This window comes from Mesoplodon mirus, assembly GCF_964341445.2.
Source record: "Mesoplodon mirus genome assembly, chromosome: 6".
Lineage (NCBI taxonomy): Eukaryota > Metazoa > Chordata > Mammalia > Artiodactyla > Ziphiidae > Mesoplodon > Mesoplodon mirus.
Genome location: NC_138982.1, coordinates 131,916,504 through 131,941,251, shown reverse-complemented (window position 1 = coordinate 131,941,251; position 24,748 = coordinate 131,916,504). Strand labels below are relative to the sequence as shown.

Here is a 24,748-nt window from a genome sequence, read left to right as displayed (position 1 = left end):
CTAAAATTTCCATCCAAAGCCATTGACTTTTTTTCTGGACTTTGTTTTTCTTACAGAGAACAAGACCTTAGATTTCAGATATGATATTTGATTTTCAACATGAAAAAAAGTGGTTTTTTTTTCATAGCTCAGGTGAGGTTTCACTATCCATCATCTGAATTCAGGCAAGGCTGAGGGAATAAACTGACATTTATTAAGCAACTGCTGGGTCAAGGTACTTCATGTCTGAGACAAGGGAAGCTGAAACAGTTTTCCTTCATTGAGTCATTTGTATGTAGAACAACCACAGTGATCACCGGGACTGTATTTACACAAAGAACTGGGATTAAATCGTAAATTCAATTACAAATACATTCACAAGGCTTTACAGATGGACACCTCAAGATCCTGGCTGATGCCCATGAAGAAAAGAACAATTTTAAGTTTTGTGGCCAAGGGCACTTAGTTAATGATGCTTATTAAACATTACACTTCCTCAAGGTCATCTGCACCCTGAATCTTAAAGACTATGGATGATATAATGCCTATTTGGTGAAAAGGTATCATTCACCAGTAGACCAATTACCGGGTCAAAGTTAAAGAGAGGCAGAGTGTTTCATCGACTGTCGAAGATATTTTAGGAGATCCTCCAAATATTGGAACCATGTATTTGTCCTTGGCTAACAAGTTTAAATAGAATCTTTTTATAAATCAGTATACCAGTAATTCAGAACTTCAAGAGACTTCATTTAAGAGATTTTTAAACAAACTCCCTTTGATTTTCTACTCAGGATAATACTAGTTAATAATATGATATTAATTATATTGGTTTTTCATCTCTCTGCTGCTGAATTGCTTGGTCCTTTCAATTGTTTTAAAATCTTAAATGATAAAGGCTTTTCCTGCCCTCTCCACTGTCTGAGACCACCCTCAGTATCTTAAGAGAAACACAGAGTAGTCAGTTCACAGTCAAGTTCTGTGGACACAACTTGGGGACAGATTTCCTGAAGCCATTTCCTCTTTTATACCCAAGAACGTTGACAGCAATGGCATCCAACTACAACTTTTGATTTTAATATGGAGCACTAAGACACTGATTTTCTCCACATCTCATAAAATGTAGGACATGTGCAAAAATTGTCTTTTCTCCTTGTAATTCTATTAATCACCCTTATGGATAAATGGAATAGCCCAAACTTTGGTCTCACAGTGGTAGTTTATCAACTCATTTTTTTTCCCAGATGAAGAAAGGATTATCATGTAGAAGCTTAAGAACCATTTGAGGCCTGAAAAAATAGATTTCTCAATGTCTCTTGCAAACCATCATCCAAGCGAAATAATGGTTTTAGTTCATTGTTCAGAGATTAGGGATACCAGCCAGTCTTCTCAGGAGTTATGACTATAATAAAATGCTGTGATATAAATTAAAACTTACAGTAAAGTTTTGTTCTAGAACCTGGGTTCAAATTCTGATATTACTGCTTATTAGCTATGTAGACCTTGGTAAGTTATTTCAACCCTTTTGTACCTCAATTCTTCTGTCTGTAAATTGAGGATAATATCTAGCTCAAAATATTATTTTAAGAAATAAATAACTTAGAGGTAGTGTGCTTATAATACTATATGACAAATTAGAACAATAAAAATGTTAAATAAAAAAGGGGAAAATGTTAATTATTATAATTATCACCAAAAACATCATCACCATTAACATCCAACCCTTACTCTTAGCTATTAGTCCTACTTTTTTCAACTTTCTGAATTAAAAAAAAAAAATACACAACTTTAGTTTGGTCTTTGTTCAGCTTCCTTACTGATCCTGGGAGGTGTGCCTTCTGCTACTGGACAGAAAAGTCCAGAGAGAGTGCCAGTGCCCAAAATCTCAAAGACTTTCAGAGGCCAAGTCAGACAAAGACCTCAGTCCTTGGAAGCTTTGCTGAGCATATACAGGAATTAGCAGAAGAACAACTTCCAGATGGTAGATAAGCAACAGATGTGAGGCTGCCCTCAGAATTCAGCTGAGAAGCAGAATAAGGCAGTTCAACTCAGTTCAGTTTAATTTATATTTTTCCCAGGATCTCCAGTTTGACCAGTTTTTGATGTTGGCACTGTAAGAGATAGGAAGGGGAAGATATAAACTTTTTCAGGGCTTGAAGGCCTGAATAACAATAAAGAAACAAGATGCACACAGACCTGTTAAATACAATGCAACATGTGGTTAAGTAGCATGCATTGTGCAGACAGGAAGTGGTGTGAACATCAGAAGTCCCTGTGAGCCAGAATGGTAGAAAATACTCATGTAAGAAATGCTTCTCAGTAGAAGCTTGCCCTGTAAAAAATCACTATCCTCTCAGACCCAAGTCAGAGGATTACACAGATTAGATCATGACTCAATCTAAAATGACTTGAATAAAATAGGTTTAAAAAAATCGTAACAGACTTGTCATTACTGGTTTCATGGTCTGGGGACTTTGGACCAGCTGTGGGAATGGACTCTCTAACTTTTATAACCTCCTTCCAGAGAGTGGTTAGGTACTATCATTAACCCAAAAGACATTTCAAGAAAGTTACTGAGCACTGCACCAGTGGATGTGAAGCAATGAGACATTATGGGGAGACAAGTTTCAGACAAAAATAGTCATATAATGAAGCACAAAATGAAAGACATTTCACAAACTTCTCTGTATAAGAAGGCACTCTTCACATAAGAGCTATTAGCTGATGTTTGAAAGATCTAGCTAATTTTACCTTCAGTGTCCAAAATGTTAAGTCCCTATAGTTTAAAAATGTATTTGTTTAGGGAGAAATCCATGAGGTCAATTGAAGTTAACCTTTTCCAAATCCTGTTATATTGCCTGTAATGGACCAATCTTTAGACAGGAGAAAAACATGAAAAATGTTTTAGCAAAGGTGTTTAAATCCCACTGAGGGAATTTTTTTAAAGGGAACACAAGAATTTATAGCCTAGGAAATTCTGCAAATGTCATAACTTTCTATCAATTCAAGATAAGAGCAAAATCAACTGCAATGATCATATTATATACATTTGAAAGACACAGGCCCCTCACTATAGTATAAATGCTTTCATCTGAGAGTCTTCCTTCAAAGTGATTTTTGTAAATTAACTCATATTTTTTTAAATCCATGAGAATTTTTTTAACATCTTTATTGGAGTATAATTGCCTTACAATGTTGTGTTAGTTTCTGCTGTATAACAAAGTGAATCAGCTATATGTATATGTATATCCCCATATCCCCTCCCTCTTACATCTCTCTCCCACCTTCCCTATCCCAACCCTCTAGGTGCTCACAAAGCACAGAGCTGATCTCCCTGTGCTATGTGGCTGCTTCCCACTAACTATCTATTTTACATTTGGTAGTGTATATATGTCAATGCCACTCTCTCACTTCATCCCAGCTTACCCTCTCCTTTCCCCAAGTCCTCAAGTCCATTCTCTATGTCTCTGGCTTTGTTCCTGTCCTGCCCTTAGGTTCCTCAGAACCTCTTTTTTTTTTTTTTTTAGGTTCCATATATATGTGTTAGCATACAGTATTTGTTTTTCTCTTTCTGAATTACTTGACTCTGTATGACAGACTCTAGGTCCATCCACCTCACTACAGATAACTCAATTTCATTTCTTTTAATATATTCCATTGTATACATGTGCCACATCTTTATCCATTCATCTGTCAATGGACACTTAGGTTACTTTCATGTCCTGGCATGTAGAAATCCAAACTTATAAAGCAGATATATCAGAGGTGAATAGTTGCCTTAAAAGCAACCATTTCCTCTAACACAAGATCAGATCTATTATTTCATGAAATAATAAATTCTCATGGACACTATTTACAATAGCCAGGACATGGAAACAACCTAAATGTCCATGAGAATTTATTATTTCATGAAATGATAGATCTAATCTTGTGTTAGAGGAAATTGTTGCTTTTAAGGCAACTATTCACCTCTGATATATCTGCTTTATAAGTTTGGATTTCTACATGGCTGATTTCCATGTCTTTGACTGATTTTTAAGGTGTGCTTTTTTTAAAATAGGAATTTATGTAAAGTAAGAGTAAATTGGAGATCAGATTTTAAAATGTAATTATATTTGGTGTTTTATTTGTTCAATAAGCATATATTTACAATATTTATATGATCATTTTTGACAAGATAACAAAAATCAAATATCAATAATCTATCTTCAGTGTATATGCATAGGGTATGGATATATGTAAAAATAAACATATAAACAGGTATATATATAAAGTCTTCAAGCATGTTGGTCTGAAGTAGACTTGCACAGTTTTTCGTTCTACTGAATAATAAGATTATACATCTTTTCTGCAGAAGCCCTATAACCTGGTTGAAGAAATAATGTGATAAATAATGTTTATTTCAGTAAAAATGAAATCTTAGAGGGATATGTCTATAAAATGCAGGTTCTATCAGTCTTAAGATTGTATTACACTCCAGAATTTACACATATTTTTCCTGTTATAGCAGAAACCCTGAAGCTGAAAACAATGGAACTATATGAAATACAAAATAAGGAAAAATATAAACAATATCTACATTTCCTTCCAGGTTCCAACTGTTGCACTTCCTAAAACACTGTCTAATTTTTTGTCTAAACAAATATAAGCTATCTAAAATCATATAAATTGTTTCCATGCATTGTGTGATTACTACAAGATATTCAGCAGCTCCAGTTATAATAGAAAGATGCCACAGCTATTTACTGAAATTATTTCTTTAGAAAATGTGTCAGTGATGTTAAAACATTAGCCAAGTCATAAGTTTGATGTTCTGTGTATTAAAACAAACAGTTGATTCCCTATTAGTTAAGAACACAAACCCTGGAGCCAGATTGCTGGGATCAAATCCTGGTTTCATCATTTCTTTATTTGGTATTCTGTTTCTTCATCTGTAAAGGAGAAATAATAATGGTATCTTTCTCATATTAACACTGTGAAGATTAAATAGATTAATACATGCAAAGTGCTTAGAATAGTTTTGGGCACACAGTAAACATTGCACATGCTGGTTATTATTACTATTTTCAATAAATAGTTTTTAACTGCACAGAGACCCATTGTAAATTATTTGCCATTGAGTGTTTAACTTGCATGCATTATGGGAGAAAAAAGAGAAATAAACAACAGTCATAAGATGGTGATACAGTAATACTCCCTTATAACAGATTTTAGATGAAAAGAATGCTTATTCTTTGCCAACAATATTTCATCAGCATCAGAATAGCCACATAACCAGGTTTAACCAGACAAAGTAAATGTATTTAACCTTGACACCCCTCTAGGATTAAAAAAAAAAAAAACCTGGATGATTTCAGATTTAATAAATGAGGACTTTTCAGTTTTTGTGACTTTTGATAAGAAGCTCAGAGTACTTTACAAATATTCTAATTAACGTTTGGCATATTCAGTGAAATAAGTTGCAATCACTGTTTCTTCTTTTTAAATATATATCATTTAGAGCAATTTAGCAGGCTGAGACTACAGAAGATTTACAAGTGCAGAAACATCCAGTCTGTCATTCAAACCGTTTGCTAAGTCTTTTAATATTTATGATAATGTCCCATGAAGTATGCTTCTACTTTTAAGAATTATTAAAATCTGTCTTAAATATAGTCTATTAAAAAGAAATAAATCTAATTTAACTACTCTTAGAATAGTACTTTTTGACCAAACAAAAAATAAACATCACAGAACATGGTTTGACAGTGAATGGAACTCAGGAATAAGGAGGAAAGAGGACATGACTCTATATTAGTTCTTTCACTAACCAATATGACCCCTGGATGGCAGTTAACTGTCTGTGAAGTCAGGACCTGCATAAGTAATATGAAAAGTTTGGTCTAGAGAGTAGAACCTGCGGGTTGAAGGATCCTTAAGTGCAACTCATCCATCCATGAAATTCCTCTTGTATGTTTCCAGTAGTAGAAAACTCACTTTATCCTAAGGTTCTTGAGCCATCTACAGATATTTTTAACTGTTAAAAAGGTTATTCCTTAGCCACATTCTGGGTCTTCCTATTCATCTGATCTCCCCAGCTTGTCAAACAGTCTATAATTTCAAATGTAGAATACAATGGATCCCCACAACAGCAAACTTTCTAAATGATGAAAGAGAACTTTAAATGAAAGCAGAAGGGTGCTATTCTCTGTCCCATTATGTTTACCATTATTAGACTGGAGCAAAAATAGTAGGGGGGGTCAAAGAAATTTAGAATGTTCCCTATGCCTTCAACTTGAGCAAGTCCCCCAAGTGATCATTTTCTTAGAAAAAGTTCTGCTGTTCAATGGTTCAAATTCCATGCCTGCTAGATTTCTCTTCCAGCACCTCAGGCAGTTCAAGCCAAGAACAACCTTCTACTCCAAAAAGGAAGAAGTAAGTGTGGTTGAATTAAATCCATGACCTTCAGCTCCACAGAGCAGTGCTAGTTAAAGTGTGGTGTGACAAACGTGTTGACTCAGGGAACATTGTGTTACTAAGCTGTGATGAGATAAAAGAAATTGAGAGTAAGACTTTAGAAGTTCTTTAGCTCTTGGATATTGTGGTGGCACCGAGAACATGATTAATGAGGGACTTTCCTGGTGATGCAGTGGTTAAGAATCCGCCTGCCAATGCAGGGGACATGGTTTTGATCCCTGGTCCTGGAAGATCCAACATGCTGCAGAGCAACTAAACCCATGTGCCACAACTACTGAGCCTGTGCTCTAGAGCCTGTGAGCCACAACTACTGAAGCCCTTATGCTCTAGGGCCCACATGCCACAGCTCCAAAGCCCAATTCCTGCAACTACTGAAGCCCACGTGCCTAGAGCCTGTGCTCCACAACAAGAGAAGCCACCACAATGAGAAGCCTGTGCACTACAATGAAGTGTAGTCCCCACTCACCACAACTAGAGAAAGCCCATGCGCAGAAACAAAGGCCCAACACAGCCAAAAATAAAATAATAAAAGAAATTTTTAAAAAAGAACATGATTAATGGATACTGTTCCAAGAATGTAGACCACTTTGAGGGCTGTCAAATGCCAACATGGTGAGCCACATCTGGTATGAGTGCATACTAATCCCACTTGGTAGGACCACAGATAGGTCTGCCATGGAATGAAAAATAGACAGTCCTTCAATGCAGGTAATTTGAGAACCACACCTGATTAAGCTCAATAACAGATGTGAAGGTTTTGAGTTGAATCTTATCATCCTTTTCCACGTCCTTCAATTCCTGGATTCCTAAAAGGACTCCTCCCACTTTGTTTCCCATAAATGAACTGATCATTTACTTTGTTTTGTCCTCAACTCCCATAGACCAAAAAATCCAGTTTTCTAACTATTTACAAAATTCATTTTTAATAAAATTTAAATACAGTGGAAAAAATAGATGTTTTATGGATTTTTTTTATATGGAAACTAACTCCTAGTTGGATTAACGTGATACCAAATAGCAAACAACCTCAGGGCATAATATGAGTTCATGAATATAAGCTATATTGTCACAGGTAGATCAAATAAGACTAAGATCATTCTCAGAAGAATTTTGGCAAGATTGACATTCACCTACCCAAAATCAGCATGGTACAGTGGAAAGAGCATTAAATTAGATGTCAGGGGTCCAGAGGTCCAGTATTAGCTCTGATACTAACCAGTTTTGTGACTTTCATGAAGTCTTCAATCTTCTGTACCAAAATATCCCCCTCTGTGAAAACAGCATGAATGAGCCAATTTCTAAAGTTTCCATTAACCGTAAAATTTCATTATTCTAAGAAAATGATTTTCCCTTAAGGTAGTTTCCTGGTGGAAGAATAATTTTCCCAGCAGTGCATTTACTGCCAAAAGACCGACTGACCTCCCTGCACGTGTACAAGTAGCTCTTTATTATAAATTTAACATTAACAGACTTTTCCAGGCTAAAATTACCCAACAAATGAGGCATTGAACCCTACCTCAAAAACATACCTTTTTCATGGAGACATGAACCTCAACTTTCAGATATCTGTTGGGGTGAAGAGTAATTCACAGGGGCCTAATCATGACAAAATGGTTTTCATAAAATACCAGCATCTATAAGGTACTGTATATTGAATTGCTATTTGTCTCACGAGACCTTTCTCAAGGGGTTCTTCAAATACCTAACAATCCAAAATAAAGCCATCTGTCCTCCCTTAACTCATAAAGCCTACAGCATTAACCCAGGTCTTAAATAGAGTTAGGAACTGAGTGAGCCTTCAGGAACACTTGACCATGAATAACCACACTATAGTTTATTCCACAGGTATTCCATTTATTGCTGTGGCCCCAAATCATGTTTTAAACTTTCTTTCACTCCTGAGATGATAAGCTCTGTGCCTTCCAAGGAAGCTCATGTGTGTGTGTGTGTATGTGTGTACCATATACAACGCAAGAGCTGGAGTAGCTTGGAATTATCAGTAATTCTCATAATCTCTTCCATCTTCCAAATAAATGGAGGGGAGTGTTGATGCAAATGAAGACAAATACAGAAAAAATTGGAACAATATGGAAATTACAGAATAAAATGTAAACTATTTACAGACCACTATTCAAAAGAATAGAAAATTTGTACCTAAGCAATATCAAAACTTAGGTAGTATATTTTAACAAAGAAAGTAAGATAATGAGATAGTGGAAGGTATAGATGCATATGTAATATATACCATATTTATGGCTTATTATTGAATCAAGAAGCTGAAGAATAAAGGAAAAGACAAAATCATGAACACTTTCAAATGAAAATTCAGTCCTCATTATCTAAAATATAATTGCAATTTAAAATTGAATGTACATATAAAAAGGCTTATAAAAATACAGTAGGAAGAGTTTTCTGATCTGAATTTTAATCTGAAAAGAGCATTTGCACTCTAAGTTTTCTAGGAAAGATAAGAGTAATTGGCAGTTCTTTTATAAATAAAGCAGAGAAGGTATGTGATTTATCCCAAGGCTGTCCCCTGCAAAGGAATGTTGGATCAGGTATTAAAACTTACATACAAGAAAAAAGCAAAACAATGCCTATTGAAGTTAAGTCGTTGAAGGAAATGGAATAAATGAGTAGAGTCTTGGGGTGATCTAGTCACCCCTTGGCTTAGTGGGCCTTGAGGACTGTTCTTAGGTGGCCAGAGTTCATTAGGCAAATGTTGCCATTGATACTAATCTTCTTTCTTCCCTACTGAAATCAGCCAAAGGATCTTGAGGCAATGTTTTACATCAGTTGGGTAAGTTCTCTTTTTCCTCTGTAGTTGCCTCAGTGCCTCCAAAGGTGTTTTCCTATAGTGAATTGGGCTCTTTTCAACTACCAAACTGAAGTCCCAGGATCATCAATACCGGTTTCCTACCTAAAGAGAAAGAATCCTCCCTATGCTATTTGAACCCCAGGAATTTTGAATAGCTTTAGGACATATTTTCTCAGCACTCTCTGGTGGTGGGTGTGCTTTCTTTCCCTGCAGAAATCGAAGATATCCACCTATGAGAAGATGTGGGCTTTTATGAGTAGCAGGCAGCAGACTGCCCTGGTCAAAAACAGTGATGTGGGCATCCAACGAGTGCTCACCACTGACTATGCCTTGCTGATGGAGTCCACCAACATTGAATATGTGACGCAGAGAAACTGCAACCTCACTCAGATCGGGGGCCTCATTGACTCCAAAGGTTATGGAGTGGGAACACCTATAGGTAAGAGAGGCAAGGCAGCAGCAAAGACTGAGATGGGCAATGTCAGTTACAACGTATAGAAAGGAATGGGCTCAGAGATATCTACTCTACATTCTGAGAAAGTCTACAATGCCTTCAGCGGACTAATAAATAAGGGAAATGCCAGTACAGATCATAGGCATGCTCTGAATTGAAGATTCCAAGATATTTAACATAATAAACTTTTAACTCATTGTTTCTTTCAAGTTCTACCATTGCATATACATTGAGTACATAGATTTTATTATTTTACCCCAAATGTTGTTAAAAGAATATCTTCCTAATTAACACACTTCTCATTATTTTCTTCAGTTCCTATATATGCCTGTATAGTTTTTTCTATCTTAAATTATATTAGAATACAACAAAATTAACTATACATATAGATGACAAAGTTAAAGAGCTAGTGTTCTATGTAAATAGATAGAATAGCAAAACTATATCTGTCAAAAGAAAAAGGATTAAGATTAAATTATAATTTGCTCAGGCAATATGTCAGATTCAATCATTAATAAATATGTAAAATTTCCAAATATTCCTAGTCCTTGATTTTGTACCACTGCTCAATCTAAGGATATTATTACCTTGTAGGCATACAGACCTACACAGCTAGGTCTTCTTGCATGTCTGAGATATAGAACTATATTCTGTATTCAAGGGACAATGACCTCCCTATAAAAAAACTCTCTATTTCCCTCACTACAGAAACTGTATTGTATAAGGTTCTGATATGGTAGCAATCTGCTCTTCTCAAGTGAGTCATCAGTAATTTTCTGATAAGCATTCCCAAGGGGAGGAATTGGAGGCCATCTTAGACCACTGGGTTTGTCCAGTAAGAAATCATAGTTACAGTTAAATCAGATAATTAAGGACTCAAGGTATATTATTATTTTCACCTGTTGAAAGGGATTATCCAGTTCCCTCAACACTAGACAGGGATCACAAACTCAAAGGCTTACAGAAGCCAAGCAGATATAATTGAATAAAGCTTGTTGGTTTGAAGAAGCAGTAGGGAATGGTAGCAAGTATGGAGAATTAGAGACAACATACTCATCTAAAGGGGGCAACTGACTTTCAGGTCAGTAGCTGTGGGAATTAGAACCCAACATTATCAAGTCTTTGATTTTTCATGAAAAAAAAAAATTACATTTTAAGTGAATATTCCTGATGGCTTAATTTGGCAATAAATTTACTTTTTAAAAAAAGATTATGTAGCCCATATTCAACTTTTGATCAATACTAATTTGATTAACCAGATAAAGAAGGTCAACTCTCTCCACCTTTGAACATGAATACATAACCAATTTGACTCCATGCAATCTATCTGATGCTATAAATATATGCTATAAAGAAATTAACTTATATCAATTGGGTAAGATCTCCTTTTCCTCTAAATAAGTTGTTACGTGTGTCCTCTAAATAAATCTTCAGAATGATTGGGCTAAGGAAACTGTAACTACCTTCTTGCCCCTTTATTTCCAATAACTTTTCCTGATGAAAATGCCAGTATTACAAATGAAGTGTACATTTTTTTCTCAAGTGGTAAGCTCTCCTAAAACTAAGTTAGTGTGCTCGGAAGAGAACTCAGTGGGATTGTTAGACACTAACTAAAAGGTTACTATGCTTCTTTTTTGATTTGAGAAACAATGTCCTATCTCCCTAAACAGGCTTTATCACCTCATTTTATTTTTTTTATAACCCTCCTTCCACCACTTCACAATAACTCACAAGCAACAACCCTTTTTTTTTTTTTTTTAAAGACTGGAGAAAGAAGCTAGACGTGTTATTTTTTTATATCCCATCACTGCTGATTTTAGTTAAATGGACCATGAGTCAGACAAGAACACCAGGATTGTGTGACTTTGCCTGAATCTTTTCAAAATCAAGACGTTATGATTGATTGTAATATATTCTGTGTCTTCTTAGAAAAAGCAACTATAGTTTCTTAATGGAACCATCTTTAGATTAAATTATAAAGTTGAAAACTGTACTTTTACCATTCCATGCACAGCTCCATCTCCACCACCTTTTAATTCCCCTCTTTGTGCACCAAATTTCCAGTCTTGTAGTAGTAATGATAGAAAATAATGATGTGTATCACTTCTTCTGAGAATATTTACACTATAATATGAGACTTTTAATAGGCATTTCTTCTACTGAATGAACTACCACTCTAAAATTAAAATATTGGAATATTGGTGAGGAATGGGGAAGCAGTAAGGGGTCCTTTCTGAAACACTCCTAAATTAATGCAGTGCTTTAAAAATGACTCTGCCTCCATGTGAGTGAGGTTGACCCTGTGATGAGTATCACTATACTTTATATAATATGATATAAAGAGATTTGAATATTCCAGTTCAGTTTACATTTTGCCAACCTCATGCATTCTCTGACATACAAATTCCAAAGTTGAAGAGTTTTTCCCCCTCCCTAGATGAAAAGAAATACACTCCAGGAATTTTTCATAGTGGTTATAAACCTGTCACCCTTTTAAAACTAAAACAATGAAGGAATAATTGGAACAGATGGCAGACCTCAGAGAGAATACATCCATTGGGAATACAGCTGTTGGATAAATTTGTGAGATGTTTCTTCTATGATGAATTGACTTTAAGAAAGATCAGCTGCTATTCAGGAAGATCCGTGCGTATACATATGTATTTTTTAGAGTGACTTGTAATAAATCACTTCCAATGTCATTCAGTCCATTTAAGCAACAACAACAACAAAACTTGAAGCTAAAATATATTCAGATATAAAAAATTTTCCACATAATTCTGGTCTTGCCCTGACTCCCTTAAGGCTTAAAATTCTTTCTCACAGTCAAAGATTGACAAAGTTGCTCAGTCACAACGCAAAATCGAAGACTTTGTTTCTTAGAGACTCTCAGGACAGAAGCTCTGGAAATGTGCCTCCTAAGGGACTTAAAATAAAACTTGAAGAGAACGAGAGCAGTTAAGGCTTAAACAGGTTACCAGGAGGCTGGAAATTACCTTCCTTAGAGACCCACCTTAAACAGAGATCCAATCCCCATCTGCCTGAAATATTTTAGGTATTGTGCAGCCTGAAGGCAAAAGGAAGGCATCAGTCAGCATTTACTGAGTACCCACTGTGTATACTGCTATGATTACTGCTGCAATTTTTACCCTATGGATCATTTTCACACTCTTCAAAGCACTTTCATGTACATTAAAACAAAACTCTATTGATTCACTTAATTGTTCACATATTATTGTTACTGGTGCTAATTTTGACACTAACCATTATTCTGGAGTTGTTTAAGCAAGCAGCCAATATCTTTTAATTTGGCTTTCAAGAGCCATTTTCTCACCAAAAATCCATACTCTTAATTGATAAGCCACAATCTAACTTCAAAACATTTTGCTCTTCTTTTACACTTGATCTTGAGGGACTGACAATGACTTTAGGAAGCCTTGGGAGGAATGGGAAAAATGACAATTGTCACAATATTAATCTTCTGCTTTTCTAACCGTGCCCTAGAACATAAGGTATATGGGGGAGGGGGGAGGTGACATGGGGGTGAAGGGAGAAACTTTAATGAAAATAACACTAAGAGAGAAGTTAGGAGAATTGAGTTAAATTCTTGGCTCTACCAGCAACTATTACTTTCACCCATATCTTCACACCCTCAATTTCTTCAATTCTAAAAATAAGTAGACTGGGACTATACGGTTCCTAAGATCTCTTCTGGTTCTAAGATGCCACATTTTTCTATTTGCTACTTTTTTTGCATTTTTCTATTTCCACCAAGAAGAACGTTAAAGTTTACAAACAGAAAGAGCTAGAATGTACTACTTTCCTACTAAGTAGAAGAAACACTTACAAAAATCCTTAGCGTCCAAGGAGAAATTAGGGAAAGAAATCTTACCATCTTTTTTTTTTAATTTCTTCCTTTGCTTTAATTAACATAGGAATCCAGTGTTGGACAAGCTGTGGCTGCAGGACCATATTGATGCTCTCTAGCCCTAACATAACTAAAAGTTTAATGGCATTACTAGAAAATAGAGTATAAATAATATCAATAAAGTGCTTGCAAATTTTCTAAACCTAGCTGAATGTTGTTTAAATTATTCAAAACCTACTCATAAGAGTATCTTAATAGGTGTATTAGTCAGTATGGACTAATTACTATAACCAACATCTGCAAATTTTTAGTGGCCAACAAAATACATATTTATTTCTTGAACTTGTCATGGTCCAACAGTGGGTTGAAAGAGCGATTCTGCTTCATGCAGTCATCCTGGGACCCAATTCCTTTCTAACTGGTGGTTCCACTATCCCTAGTGACTTAAAATCCTTTCCCCCATGCTGATGAGGAAAGAGAGGGAAAACATAGAGGATAATGTTGGGAGGATTTATGAGACAGAACTGGAAATAGTCATACATTGCTTTAGCTCCCAATGGCTAGCAATCCGTCAATCACCACAATGAATTGTAAAGGAGACTAGGAAATGTCTAGCTACTCCCATAGGAAGAAGAGAAAATGGTACTGGTGATCATTTAGCCAGGCTGTCACAATATTAGACATCCAAAAGCCTAGAAAAAGTGGAATCTAAACAATGAAATTCCCTAATGTAGGAAAAGATTCATAAAAAACTCACCAAAAGCAGCAGGATGTCATGGAATTCCCAGCTCAGCTTTTCCTTGTTTAAAAGGAACAGACAGTTTGGGTAAGAGTTAATCTCAACATGTCAGCTTTTTGCTGTCCAATTATTTAGATCCTTCAAAATATAGGATTGCCCTTTGCTAGTCAACTTATGGATTGGGGTTTTCCAACAGCCATAAAGTAGTTACCCCTAAGACAATAATCCTTCTTCACATCTTCAGCCTTTTGGTGACCAATATCCAAATGACTTCACTTACAGGTTCTCCTTACCGGGATAAAATTACTATTGCTATTCTTCAATTACAAGAAGAGGGGAAACTGCATATGATGAAAGAGAAATGGTGGCGGGGAAATGGCTGCCCTGAGGAAGACAACAAAGAGGCCAGTGCTCTGGGAGTAGAAAATATTGGGGGTATCTTCATTGTTCTGGCTGCTGGACTGGTCCTTTCTGTATTTGTAGCCATTGGAGAATTTATATACAAATCACGGAAAAACAACGATATTGAGCAGGTGAGTCATCTCTTTCTAGGACCAGGTGGTTTTTGGTTTGTGTTATCTGTCTTAAGTTTGGGAGATTAAAGGATGCTTGCCCTTTTTTGTAACAGTCTACTGAACTAGATGCCCAGAAGGGCCATTTTTGAGTTAGAGCTAAGAGCTATTGAATCCCTGCCAGGTGCTGCTGGCACTGTAGCCCCATCATTTATTAATGAGAAGAAGGAAGCACCTTACACACTAAATTCAATTATCATTATTTGGAATGACAGTGCAAAAGTTCCAAACTAAGTCAATTTCTTTAACAGTTATTTACTCTTAAGATAGAAACCCTAGATAGAGCAAGGAAGAAGTAAATCCAAAATAGGAAAATATATAAAAAGATCTTTGAGAGAAATGTTACATCTCCTAAGTGTATGTACTGAGCACATGTACTAATACAAAGCAATTTATATAAAGATATAAATGTAATATTTTGAAACTGAGCATCTACCTCTATCAAAGTACGTTTTGTAAAAGAATAATTCACAAAAAAATTTGCCAGAAAAATGATGAACAGTACAGAATGATGATAAAATATATTAAAGAATCTATTTTTTCCAAATTTTAGGATTATGGTTGATTTCAACAGTCAACCATTTTTTGCCTGTTACTTTTAGTTTTGATGAAGATCACATCAAGAGCTTACACTGTTCTGAATAAGATGATGGTGATTAAAGATAATTCCTTCATAAGCATATGAGAATAAACAAAACACAAAGTTCATGCTCATTGTAGAGTATTTGGTTACCCAATCAGTTTAAAAGTATTGTTAGAATTTTGAAACTATGAACTATTAATAACGGGCCTAGTTTAATTCTCAGCTATCAAAATCTTAAAATTCTTAATAATTTTGGAACAAGGGGCTCTACATTTCCATTTTGTTCTGGACCCCACAAATAATGTAGCCAGTTTTGATTAATAATCTCATACAAGTCCCACTTCCTTTAAGTGGAGACTCCCCTTAAGTTCCCAGAGATGGGCATAATTGATTATAACCTGGTTTCATCCTGAAAATTTTCCCAAGATTACAAGGCAATTGTGAGAACATTAGGTACCATTTTCAGAGAGCTTGTTAGAGAAAACGGTCTAATTAAAAGGGAGAATGGACTGATCTGCTTTAACTTTCGATTTGCTCTTGAGGTGTCTTGTTTTATGCAAATAATTTGAAAACTAAAAGCTTGTATATGTTATGCTTTAATGTGCTTCTCATAATTGCCAGCTTCATTTGATTTAAATTTTCATTTAAACGCCCATTTTTGCTTATGATTTATTCATTTTTCTATATTTTTCTCATTTCTTTTGCATGCAAGGCTTTTTGTTTCTTTTATGGACTACAGTGTAAGCAAACCCATCCAACCAACTCCACTTCTGGAACCACTTTATCTACGGATTTAGAATGTGGCAAATTAATTCGAGAGGAGAGAGGGATTCGGACACAGTCCTCAATTCACACTGTGTAATCATTAAAGAAAAAAAAATTGTGCCAAGTAGAAACTGCTTCTGCTAATTGGTGGTGTTAATGATGTCTGTATCTACTAAGCATAAATAGCCATAATCCCTATCCTTGTTTTAAGATAGCAAAACTCATGTACTCTGAACATTGAATTCAATGCACTGGAGACACATGTGCATTTTATATTGAAACAGCAGCATATTAGGGGTATACAGACTCCAAGATATGTGTGTTTACAGAAATTGTCTATACTGTCAAGAGAATGGTTATCTTAGTTGTATTTTCATGTATTAAAAATAAGCAACTCTTGCCTCATGCAAAAGTACGTTCAGACTTTCAACAGTGCAAAGCATGAAAACAAAATAATATTTTGAGGAATGTTTTTCATCTTTGTGAACCTTTTTTCTCCTCTTTCCTTCTCCCTGTACCATACACTCTGTAGATCCACACTTTCCAAGTACCCAAAGCCCCATCTTTTCATAATAACTCCTTAACAATGTTAATTTTTAATTCAAATTGAGTCTACTATTTGAAATGTACTATTTACACTGAGACTCCAAGAAGTCTTAGATTTTAAAGATTCAAGAAAGTGACCCAGAAAATGAAAACTAAACTTGAAACCTCTGGTGTCATGGAAGAAGAGCATTAGCTAAGGTGAACATCACTCAGGAAGACACAACATAGTCAAAAATGATCCCTGCAGAGAAATTCATAACCATCAAGTTCTCAAGTAACATTTATTTGTAGAGGTTAACAATCTTCTGTAGGTTCAGATAGGTAGTATGCTCAGAATCTTTAAGGAACTGTGATTTTTTTTCAAGCTATAGATTATATTTTGCAAGCTCCAAGCACAGTCCTAAGCTAGAGATTAATGCCTAGCATCTTCTATTTTCCACTCACTTGCCCTCATTCTTTGCACTGAAGAACATCTTTTCACAAGATGTTATTTCATTCTTGTCCTAAGAGAGTGGTTGTTTTTGTAGCAATCTTTTCTGAGCCTTGCCACTTTCAAACTCATTACTCTGGATCCTTTGCCATTTTCAATACATTCCAAGTATACTGGGGAGAAGGACAAGGAGGAAAAAATAAATAGATGAGAGAATTTCCACACACATTAGTTACAGATCTTTGTAGATTTATTTCCCACCTGCATTTAAAATGCTGTAAATAATTTTCACTCTGAGTTTGTGACATAGAAAGCCAACTACATACTTAATTTGCTGTGACAGGATGTCTGCTGTCCCTCTGAGCTCTTTCCCTCTTCACAGTGAATAGGGGAACTGAAGATGCCTTTCATCTTCCCTCAATATGGGATAAGTTGGTCTTTGTTATCCTTAATGGGATTACCTTTTGACATGTGAAGTGATCCCCAAAAATACATTTCTCAGAAGTAGAGATAGGCCATCAGTGCAATCATGTAGCATTTTGCTTTCTCTTTGCTTAGCTTTAAATGGGTTCCAATTTTTGAATCACAAGTCTCTTCAATCAACTCTAGATTTCTCCAGTAAAACATGTTCAGGAGAGTTGACTCTTGTCCTGATTGTTTCTCAGTCTTGGTTTCTTCTTTAAATAAATATACTTTTAAGAAAATGTCTATAAATTACACTGACATTTATTAGCTGTTATTGGGGTAAAAGCAACATACTGTTTGCCCTAGATCAGAGTTCACATCCTCATAATCAAAAACATCAGATGTTGAAATAAATATTACATAATTCATAATTCATTGATTCTATATATAGAAACCACAAATTACATAAATTTATATTCCCAAGGACTCTTTAATAAATCAAAAATGCTACCCAAAAAGTTCAACGGTGATTGATGAGGTATAGATGATCAGGGTTAATGGTAACAAAACGTCTTTCTACAGAGAGTATCCTTTAAAAGTGTCATTCAGAGGTTTGGATAAAATTAATATTTATGTACTACTTTAAACTGTATACTACCTAATTCTGAGAGTTACACATTATTTTATGGTTTCAAAGTGTTTTAACATACAGTACAGTAAGTTCCCTACATACAACCTTCAAGTTGAGAACTTTCAAAGATGCGAACGTGCGTTCTCATGTCCAGTCATATAAGTTAACTCCTGTATGTGGAGTACATTGTCACGTACATACATTCTCTACAAGTGGTTGTGCTTTTGTGGACTTTTCTGTACAGTACTGTATAGAGTACAGTAGTATAGTAGCTTTATTTCAAGCCCAGGATGTCCAGAAGCAAGCATAAAAGCAGCAGTGATGTAGTTGGCACTACTGTACTTTTCAAGGTACTGTACTGTAAGATTAAAAACGTTTATTTTCTGTGTTTGTTTGTTTGTTATGTATTATTTGTGTGAAAAGTAAACCTATTACAGTACAGTACTATATAGCCGATTGGATACATAGGCTAACTTTTTTGGACTTATGAACAAATTAGACTTATGAACACGATCTCGGAACGGAACTCCTTTGTATGTAGGGGACCTACTGTATTGCATTTAATCCTTTCCACAATTTTATTTCAGCCTTAATAACTGTTGACTCCCAAATAGATATCAGAGTCAATGACCCAGAGTCCTAGACTTAGAATCAAAAGAGAATTTTCTAAATCAGCCAAATTTAGGTTCAAGTTCTAGTGGAGTCACTTGCTGAATGTCTGTAGACAAATAATTGAATTTCTCAGAGCCTTAGTTTTTTAATATGTAATAGGGGGATAGAGTTTCTAGGTCATAAGGTTGTGTTGAAGGAGTATTTTTCAAATTGGTTTTCACTGGCAAGTGTTACTCAAATAAGATGTTCATGGTCAGGTAACCCATGGAGCACCAGGACAAATGCCACTTTACTGCATGACATTTCAGTATGTTTAATATGTTACAATACATTGAGAATTTTCAACAAGAAGGAAAAGTATACAGTACTTCCCAAACCTGTTAGATCACAGAATCTTTTTTCCTCCAAAACATATTGACAGGCCAATGTTCTACAGGGAACACTTGTATGATAATGTGCATCTCATCCAGGGATAATGTACAAAACACCTAATACCATGCCTAGCACAGAGTTGCCATTAAATAAGCAATAACACTTATTATCGGGGATTTTTTTTTTCTGAAACTTCTCTGAATCTCAATTTCCTCATTTGAAAAATGAAGGTAATATACTGACTTACATTTGTGTTGATAATTAAATAAAATAATATAATGGCATAGAAAATTAAATCATTTATAAGAGGGCTGTTAATAAATAATGGTTAACAGATGTTAGTTCCTTATAGAGAAATTAAGTATTGCTCTCTGGTAGCATGAGCAATAAATACAATTTATCACACATCTTAAAACAGAGTTGGTTTGGAAAACAGGTTTTTCAATTTAGAGGTTCAAACTATCTCTAAGACCATTTTTCCTCTCACAAGCATTAAAAATCAATGGCAAGTTCATTGTACCCAAGAAAAGGATCCAAAATGGCAATCTATGAAGACATACAGTGGAAAATATGAACCTCAACTCTAGAAAGTTTAATTTCATTAGTCTGGAGTGGGGGCAGAACAATAGCAGTTTTTAAGGTACCCTGTTGACTCTAGTGTGTAGTAATGACCTAAAGCATACTCTTCTGTGTATAATTGGCACTCAAGAAATTGTTGTTATTTATTGATTGAGTCTAGAGGCAGGATCATTCATTTCAAGCAAGATATACAGCATATATTTAGCCTTAAATATTCAATAAACCCTCTCTAAGGAGAATTCAAGAAGAATCTGTGAACATCTTTGAGATAGAAATGTCATATTCAATTGATAATCTTCCTGTTTAGCTGTAAGTGGTAGGCCTACTCAAGATATTCAAGTAGGTAGTTTTCTGCTGTCTCTCTGTGCTTTCTCCCTCCCTTGAGAAATCCACCATTCATTTCAGACCCTGAGTTTCTTATACTTCCCTCTTTCTCCTTTTATATAATATATGCTCTCAGACAACCAATTCTTGCCATCAAGTAAATGACCACTAAGACCACAGTGACCCCAAGAGGGGCCATTGCATTTTAAGTGAATTTAGAAAAATAAAAGGGTCTTGAACATAAAAGAAAAATTTTCAAACTCTATTTTTTATGTCACTAGTTTTCAGACTCCAGTGTACATCTGAACTACCTGGGGAAATTATTCAAAATACAGATTATCGGCTGTAACTCCAGAGGTTCCTCCTAAGTAAGTGTAGTCCAGGAATTGGAATTTTTAATGAAACCTGAAAATGAATGCTTAAAACTAGTTGTGCACATTGGTTTGCATAAAAATTAGCTTACATATAGCAGGATTTTTTCTAAAATTAGGTCATGTACATGATTTTTCATTAAAATTATCTTCAATACAGGGTTTTTTTTAAATAGTTTTTCTTACATGAGTTTTCTTCCAACAATCCTAAATACCATTGTTTTACTGAAAAATAGTTAGTAAGCATGAGTTTTTATTAAAATTAACTTGAATACAGCAGAGTGACTTCAAATTAGGTGGTAAGTGTGAGTTTTTATTAACACTGGCAGATTATCTGTGGATTATACTCTGAGAAATATTGTTTAAAGTTAGGAAGAGAGCAGAGAGGTATGAACAGATTGAAAAATACATCAACAACTATGGAGCATGTAATGTTGTCTAATTTGTTTCTTAACAAGGCTGTATAACCTAATGCAATAAGGGAAAAACTAAAGCTTATTTTGTTTTAGACTAAAATTATAAATTGAATTATTTTAAAGTTTTTCCAGCAAAATTAGAACTACCTAAGGAATACATGTTAGATAGAGATTGTGCCTTTAGGAAAATCAACTGGATTATATGATTATAAACCTATCCAAGGAAAATTATTTCTAAATACCTCATTGCATTTGCCTAGCACTATATTATGTTCTATATGAGCCATCCGTGGCAAAGCAGAAAAATAATGGATACCAATTAGTTTCAAAGCCCATGACCCTTATACTCTAAGGTCTATTTCCTAGTAAGCAATTTAAAAGTAGCCTGAACAGCCTTGAAAAGCAAAAGGAAAGCAAAGTATTCTTACTTCCTATACTATTTTCTGCTCATCTCACTGTGCCAAGTGGCATTACTAATTAACTCTTATTGATAATGAAAAAATTCTGCTCGATGCGCAGTTTTAACTTGCTTTTAGGAACCATCTCATTATGCTTCTCACAGTTATGGAATTTTATGTCCAGATGCACAAGCATATTAAAATCATTCTTGCTTTCAAAATCCTTTCCACAGAGACTGGTATCATGGAAAATGGGATTCTCCTTTAAATTTTCAAAGAAATTGTACTTGCAAAGAGAAAGGCATTCTTGTGATAGAAAACCAACATTACAAATGTGTTATGTGGTTTCAGCACCCTGAAGAATCTGAGCTTTGTAGTTGTCAGCCCAAACATGACTAATTGGCCGTACTGCAGAGCAATGATTTTCCACATTACAATGTATACATCCAGATACACACAAAAATAATGAGTAAAACCTGAGTGATGTAAAGAAGTTACTGTAGTTCTCCTTAGTGATTAAAATTTTTAATTTAGCTTAGCCAGAATTTTTTGTCTTTTTTCAACTGGAGGGTTCAGACTTAAAATATTAAAATATTCCGATTTTCCAACTTCAAAAACGAATGTTCTTCTAATCACTTAGTCTTTACCAACCATAAGAACTAAAAAACTACTGTCTATAGATAACCTGCTCTCATTTGGTATTTATCTTTCCTCATGGTCACTTGGCACATTATCAAATATCCAAGTGTCCTTGGCTTTATTTCTTCTGTAGTCTGATTAACTTATTTAGCAAGTGATTTGGAAAAGTCTTTCTAATCAGATTATTTCTGTAATTGTGCAAAGAGGCTTTTCTTTGCCTGGAAACCCAAACATTCATTAATTAACAGAGAGGCCAAAAAGCAATTAACATCCATTTAGAAATAACTTTTCAAATGTACAAGTTGGCACCACCATGTAAACTAAACTCTGAAAAATGTTTGTGGCTCAATGGAAAGGTGACTTGGGAATCACAAGCCAAGAATCCAAGTCTCTGTACTGCTGCTGAATGGCTATGTGTCTTTAGGCAAGTCATTGTACTTCCCTCATCCTCAGTTCTGTCATCTGTGGAAAGAGGGGGTTGCAGTTAAAGTTCTCTTCCAAGCACTGTATTTTTTAATTCTAGTAGAAAGTGGGAAGAAAGTTAAAATGTAGAAGCAGTGAAAAAAAAACTTGGAGAATTTATGTGTATATATATATATATATATATATATATATATATATATATATATATGCACACACACACACTTAAGCATATATGTATATACATTAACATATTTGTATATATTTATATATATATATATTTATTAATATTGTGTGGTTATGTTGAACACATTAAATTCTTATGGTAATAAACAGAATTACCTTGCCCTGCCAATAGTTAGGATAGAATGTCTGGCTCTGGATATAGAGAAAAACAGCTATCATAGCCTCAAAGACTGAGAGGGTTCCCATCCAATAAATCATAAGCAAATCATTACAAACACAGGGAAGATTTCTGAAGTAGAATATTTTTTTACTTTGGTGAGCCTATAGACTAGGTATAAAAAAGGGAACAATAAACTTAGGGAGCTATTCGAAGCTATGAAACCAATTAATCACAATTCCAGAAAGAGGGAGATCAATGGGGCTGGAGTGCTCTGGAAACTCTCTATTCTGTAAGTGGAACTTAAATAATTCTGCTAAAGAGAGACGAAAGGAAACAAAGGAAAAGGATGATGTGGCTTTTATTTTCCATTGATTTTACCCCTACCTTCCTCCACCATCAAGCATCAAGATTTTTATATGTATTGCTTGCAAGCTAGAGATGACTGAAACTCCTAGCTTTTCAGTTTTAAGTGGATCTTACAAACTTGTAGCACAGACAAAAATCATAAAAACCATGGCTTTCGATCTTAACAGCTAAGTGCTTTGTTAAATAAGTTAGTTGTTTTAATTCAAAAAGTTTATGTCTAATTAGCAAAAACTAAAACCCAGAGGGTCAAGGTTGAGGAAATATACATAATAATGTTCTCCTACCTCTTTTTCCAATTCCTGACCCATTTTTGACCACTAGGAAAGAAAGAAAATATTAAAGGGAAATCATTAAGCTTAGATGCTACCCGAATCTCTGAGAAGGCCTAATGACCATCCCTGAGCCAAGTCCTAACTTAGAGGGACAGGAAAATGGAAACCTCAGAAAATTTCAGGGCGGATCCTGAACAGAAAGTGCCATTGTTGTGTTCACAGTTTGTAAACCAGGAGACGGCAAGACATGTAGAGATATCATACATCCAACTGTCTCCTGAATGGTAGAATATCAATGTCTAGGCAGTGATCCTTTGAACAGCTTCATAGTCTTGCTTAACCTCAAAACATTCCAGGGAAAACATCTAAAAATTCATGGCCTTTCCCAACAAAGAGCTTTGTGGAAGGGCTGAGAGAACCAGTGGATTGGAAGACTTGAGGCTGGAAGGGAAACGATTCAGTGTAGACCTGACATGGAGACCATGGTGAGACCACAGGCATCTCAGATGATGCAGCAGAGAAAGAGAGCAGCATCCATGGCCTGGCAGGATGTCACACCCCAGGGGGAATCAAAAGGATAGAGGGTGGCCATGGACCAGCTGCTCTCACTATCACCAATGCCAAGACCCTCTATCAACCTCTCCTAAGCCCAGACACCCCTGGTAAAGAAAAAGGGAGAAGGGAGTTAGGAAGAGGCATGTATTATCTGAGCCATTAATCAAGTGAAAACTTAGTTTTAAACCAAAAGTGAGTTACCTTGAGTTGACAAGATCCACTAACATATGGGGACCGATAAGCTACGGTGAATTCTGTTATTTTTTTAATGGCATTGCGTAGTTTTTTTTGTTTTCTGTGTTCTGTATACCTGGGTTTGTAGCTTGAGAAAAAAGTGTATCCACTACATGTGGGTATAAGCTGGTACCCCAAGGACTCCCTGTGCTATGTCTAGGGGTACTATGGGGATCTGAAAACCTACATCAGAGTCAATTTACCTCAAAGGCAGGGCCATTCTCTGCATGAAAAGAGGCATGCAAATAATTTATTGACATTTTATTTTTATGGCCCTAACTCAGCTTCTGAGTTGCCAGAAGGACCAGGCCCTCTTCTCTGTGAAATGAGGGAGCATCAGTCCCCATGGTACTAACTCAGGCTATCAGAACAGAGCCTGGTCACGTTCATATGATACCAAATCCAGAGGAAGCATGCAGGCTCCTAGCTTGCAAGAGGGGCTGATGCAGGCTTTGGAGATGTAAGGAAGACAAAGAAAAGCTAGAGGGCTGGAGAAGAAAGTTACATTGGCCTCTTGCCATGACTCCAGAGAGGAGAAGACACTGTAGGCACTTTAGTTTGGCATGCAGACCAACATTTCTGCCACTTTTAGGCAAATAGA

At 35.4% G+C, this 24,748-nt stretch overlaps 1 protein-coding gene across 12 annotated transcripts in view; it reads left to right on the top strand.

Moving 5' to 3' along the window:
• The window catches only part of GRIK1 (glutamate ionotropic receptor kainate type subunit 1), a gene marked incomplete at both ends in the record, with an annotated part of 432,363 nt that overhangs the window by 400,200 nt on the left and 7,415 nt on the right, over positions 1-24,748 (top strand). For 6 of the 12 annotated variants that reach the window (XM_082625512.1, XM_082625522.1, XM_082625518.1 and 3 more), the window contains 2 exons: positions 9,464-9,689; positions 14,594-14,844. In XM_082625512.1, the coding sequence (XP_082481638.1) occupies positions 9,464-9,689; positions 14,594-14,844 (477 nt within the window). Of the gene's footprint in view, positions 1-9,463; positions 9,690-14,593; positions 14,845-16,178; positions 16,329-24,748 lie in introns of those variants that run through there. The other 6 variants (XM_082625513.1, XM_082625520.1, XM_082625519.1 and 3 more) reach the window with 2 other exon arrangements.